This window comes from Limulus polyphemus, unplaced genomic scaffold (assembly GCF_000517525.1).
Source record: "Limulus polyphemus unplaced genomic scaffold, Limulus_polyphemus-2.1.2 Scaffold1063, whole genome shotgun sequence".
Lineage (NCBI taxonomy): Eukaryota > Metazoa > Arthropoda > Merostomata > Xiphosura > Limulidae > Limulus > Limulus polyphemus.
Window position 1 is genome coordinate 222,864 of NW_013666673.1, and position 4,254 is coordinate 227,117.

At 31.5% G+C, this 4,254-nt stretch overlaps 1 protein-coding gene across 7 annotated transcripts in view; it reads right to left on the reverse strand.

Moving 5' to 3' along the window:
- LOC106461945 overlaps window positions 1-4,254 on the reverse strand; it is a 101,144-nt gene that overhangs the window by 68,858 nt on the left and 28,032 nt on the right. For 6 of the 7 annotated variants that reach the window (XR_002611115.1, XR_002611112.1, XR_002611113.1 and 3 more), the window contains exon 5: window positions 1,117-1,214. Coding sequence is in view for 3 of the 7 variants with exons in the window: in XM_022389048.1 (XP_022244756.1) it covers window positions 1,117-1,214 (98 nt within the window). In the remaining 4 variants the exon portion in view is untranslated. Of the gene's footprint in view, window positions 1-1,054; window positions 1,215-4,254 lie in introns of all 7 variants that reach the window. The other variant, XM_022389049.1, reaches the window with a different exon arrangement.

Sequence of the window (4,254 nt, forward strand, 5' to 3'; positions counted from 1 at the left end):
ACATATTTATTGATAAAAAAAGAAAAGTTTCAATTTCTGGCACTTGACCATCGCAGAAAAAAGTTTTACAGTATTCTCCATCTTAACTCGTTCATTTTTTTCAGGATGTTAATGTAAGGAGTATTTGCAGTCATGCACTTCACTCTGAAAAGCCAATGTACGAGCTGACTTTGATCATCATGTACTGCTGTTGCTGTGGGTCTTTGTGTCAGCTCTGCAGGTTTGATGTTTGAGCATCAATTTGTGCATTTTATGTGATATATTATTAAGAAAAAGGTAGTTTCTGTAGGTTGTAGGTCCAGTGTTTGTGATCCCCAATGGTTTTCCCTTTACTGTGGTAGGCAATATAAATTCAGCTCATGAGAGCATGACGGCCAAAGAGATACCAAAGGGTGGCCATCATGGCCATGGATTTTAGTGGTTTCCTGAAGGTACCATGGCCATTTTGAAAAATATGGTGGTAATTGGTACTAAGGCTGCTGTGAATTTCCTGCCCTGGTATTGTAGTATTTTTTTAATACTTTGTTTTGAATTAAGAAATTAGATCTATATAATACTGAAATTTAATTTATTTACAATTTTCAATTACAAGTTTATTGATATATGATGATAATAAAGTAGCTTAACTAAATTTTTAATGTAACTAAAAAGTCATAACATGCATATTTTGAACCCACCCATCCAAACTGGTATGTTATAATGGCACTACTTTGTTTTCAGATTTATACTTTATGCTGCAGTTTTTCTTAAATGTCCAATTTTCTAAGTTTTTGCAACATTTTAAAACGATTCAAACTATAGAACAGCAGAAAGGTTAATCTAATTTTGAAACTTTATATTTCTTACACAGAAAATCATCTTAATGTTCAAGCACATACACACGTCTATATATTGTTGTTTTTTCCTCCCTCACCTATGATTTTGCATGTTGGGAGATGGAGGTATTTTAATTTTATGACTAACTGCCCAAATACACTAGAAATAACATATGCAGTTCAAACAAATAATATTGGATTTTGGCCTATCATAAGTAATGCAATTTTATAGAACTTACTGATAGTAAAAATAGGAATCTTATATAGGTGTTATCTGACTCAGCACACTGTCTGTACTTACGACGTGTAGACCTTGTTGAAACCATAGATATCCTCTGTAGATTACTAGTTTCTTCTTCATGATTAACTGGACCAGATCGAAACTGCTGGTGTCGTTTTCTAAAACATTTAAAGCAAAAAATTGCATATGAATAATAAAAATGGTAATTCATCTATAATCAAATACAACTTTAATTACAAAACTTATTTATTAACTCTGATCGAATGAACCTCAGAAGAATAAGAGGGTGTGTTGCTTCATATGGTTGATAAACCAAATTGTTTTAAAATTAGAATTCAACATCTGAAAAGCTTTTTAAAAAGTTATTTTCATTAGTTACTGTCACATACATAAAAACAAATTTTCTTTTTTATAAAAAAATCTCAATTTGAGACTTTTAGTCTTAATGGAACTCATAAATACGAGTCTCTTTATGTTTTCAATACAACTTTATACTGTAATTTATCTACTTTTATACAAAACTACATTTTAAATTTTATAGCTAAATCAACTAAAAGTACTGTTATTAATTCTCGCTTTGTAAAGTATATTTTCACAAGCTGTTTTTATGTGATTGTCATGTACATTACTTGAATTCAGTAGTCATACAAATAAAAGATTCTCATAATTATGATAAAATATTAAAAATTAACTTATTTCATATTCTTTCTGATAACTGCATGTTGGAAAAACTTAAAAATCAGGAATATTTTATAAATTGTATCTGTACTAGAGTTGAAACTGTCTACCATTTTTGAGGTTTGAAATTTAAGCAGTTTGATATAAAAGTTAACTATAACTTTTTACATTCAAACATTTGAATTTTCAAAACTTCACTTATACACAACTAAACAAAATAACAAAACCCTGAAATCTGGAGTTTAAGATGACCATCAGAAAATGTGAAAATTTTGTTTCATACTATGAAAGCTGCGAGTTTTCAATACCAATTATATATTCATAATTTATTCTGTGCTACATTGGTTTATTTTATTTTTTTACTTATAAACTCCTTAAATCCAAGCAGATACTCCTAGCATTCAGCCAAAAATCCCAATTTACCCATCAGATGGTGACAGCATCTGATAACATTTATGTCTCTTTGGCTGAAAACTAATCAAACCTATGTTATTATCCACCTTTTACAAATAGACCAGAATTGGTATAAGGTATGCTGATAATTAAAAGGACATCATGAAAAGAATTCCAGCAGAATATGCAAAACATTACAGGTTTAAAAGATGTAAAATAAATCATATTGTATATTAAATATTCACTTAAGTATGTGGCTCTCGGACATGTTGGCTTCTTCTTTTATATTTTACAGGGTTTACTTTCCCAAGTGAAACATGAACAAGTTGATTAACTCTTTCTCAGTGGGATAGTGTAAAATAATGACACCATCTGGGGAATTATATGAGTGCAAGAAAACATACTGTTACTCTGAGATTTCTAATATATCCTCACAAGAACTGGTAAGATTTTGTTAAAGATTATAAGTATCTTGTACACAAAGAATGGCATTATTTTAATTCGGTATTCATACTAACAATATGTTATTTATCTACTGTAGTTAATTGCACTCAAACTATTAATAGTTCATGTGCAAGGTGATTTTCATTTTAAGTATAAAAATACTTTTCTTAATTTTACAGTTGTATTTGCATAACCTCTAGAACCTTCTAAATAATTATCCAAAATTTTGAAGGTAGATGTTTATATTTCATTTTTCATTTTCTCTACCATATCACTAACTGTTCATATTATCATCAACATAAGTGCAATGAAAGGTTTAAAATTAAAAAATAGAAAACATGTACATACCTTTTAATTTTTGATAGAATATCTTAAAAGATCTTTTAGTTATATTTGTAATTTCAGGTCTTCACATATAGTTAATTTTTAATGTTTTATTTTCCTTTCTTGTCCTTTATCTTTTATTATTCATCTTGACACAAGTCAACAGTACCCTCAGGACATAATTACAGTATCTCCAGCAGAGATGCACAAACCTTCAGCAAAATTATCTTATCCTGGCACAAGATCTTAAGCTTTGAGAATTGAAGCAAAGTATAATTTGTATTTTTTTGAAAATGTTTAAATCTTTCAATTATGCATTTTAAAACAAAGAATATATAATTAACTAAGATATAAAATTAAAACCTAAATACAATTTAACTGTCTCTCTAACTAACATATTTAGCTAAGAAAAAACTGTTAAGAGCTATCAGGGGTCAAGCAGCTAACAATACTACTGACAATTACATCTACCAGATAATGAAACTGTGCAAAGTAAATGCATCTGTTCAAGCCACAACTCACATAGTGAAAAGACATACAAACCTTGAAGACCAAGGAGCTTTCCCAACAAGTCAGGGATAAAGTGGTAGCAAAGCACAGATCAGGAGAAGGTCACAAGAAAATTTAAATATTGATGATTATCCCTTTGAGTACGGTGAAGTCCATCATTAAGAAGTGGAATGTGCTTCATAGCATCCAGTCAGTACCCATATCAGGCTGCCCTTCCAAACTAAGCAGCCAAGCAAGCAGGAAACTGATTAGGGATGCCACTGTGATGCCAACAGTGACTTTGAAAGATTTGCAAAGTTCCATGTCTGAGATGGGAGTCAGTGTTCATACAACAACGATATCCCAGTCACTACGTAAAGCTGGTCTGTATGGGTGAGAGGCAAGAATGAAGCCATTACTGAAAAAGAATCATCTTAAACATTGTATGGAGTTTGCAATAAAGCATGTAGATGATACTGCAGAAATGTGACAGAAGGTTTCATAGTCAGACGAGACAAAAATTGAGCTTTTTTGGTCTAACTTCGAAGTGTTACATCTGGTGTAAGCCCAACACTGCACATCGTCCTGTCAATACGATCCCAACTGTCAAGCATGGTGGTGGTAGCATTAGGTTATGAGGATGCTTCTCATCAGCAACTTGTCAGGACTGAGGTGAAGATGGATGATGCAAAGTACAGGTGAAACCTAGAGAAACACTTGCTTGAGTCAGCCAAGAATCTAAAATTGGGTCAAAAATTCAAATTTCAGCAGGACAATGACCTAAATCACATGGCCAAAGCCACACTTGAGTGGTTTCAAAAGAAGAAAGTGAATGTCCTGGAGTGGCCTAGTCAAAGTCCTGAATTGAAT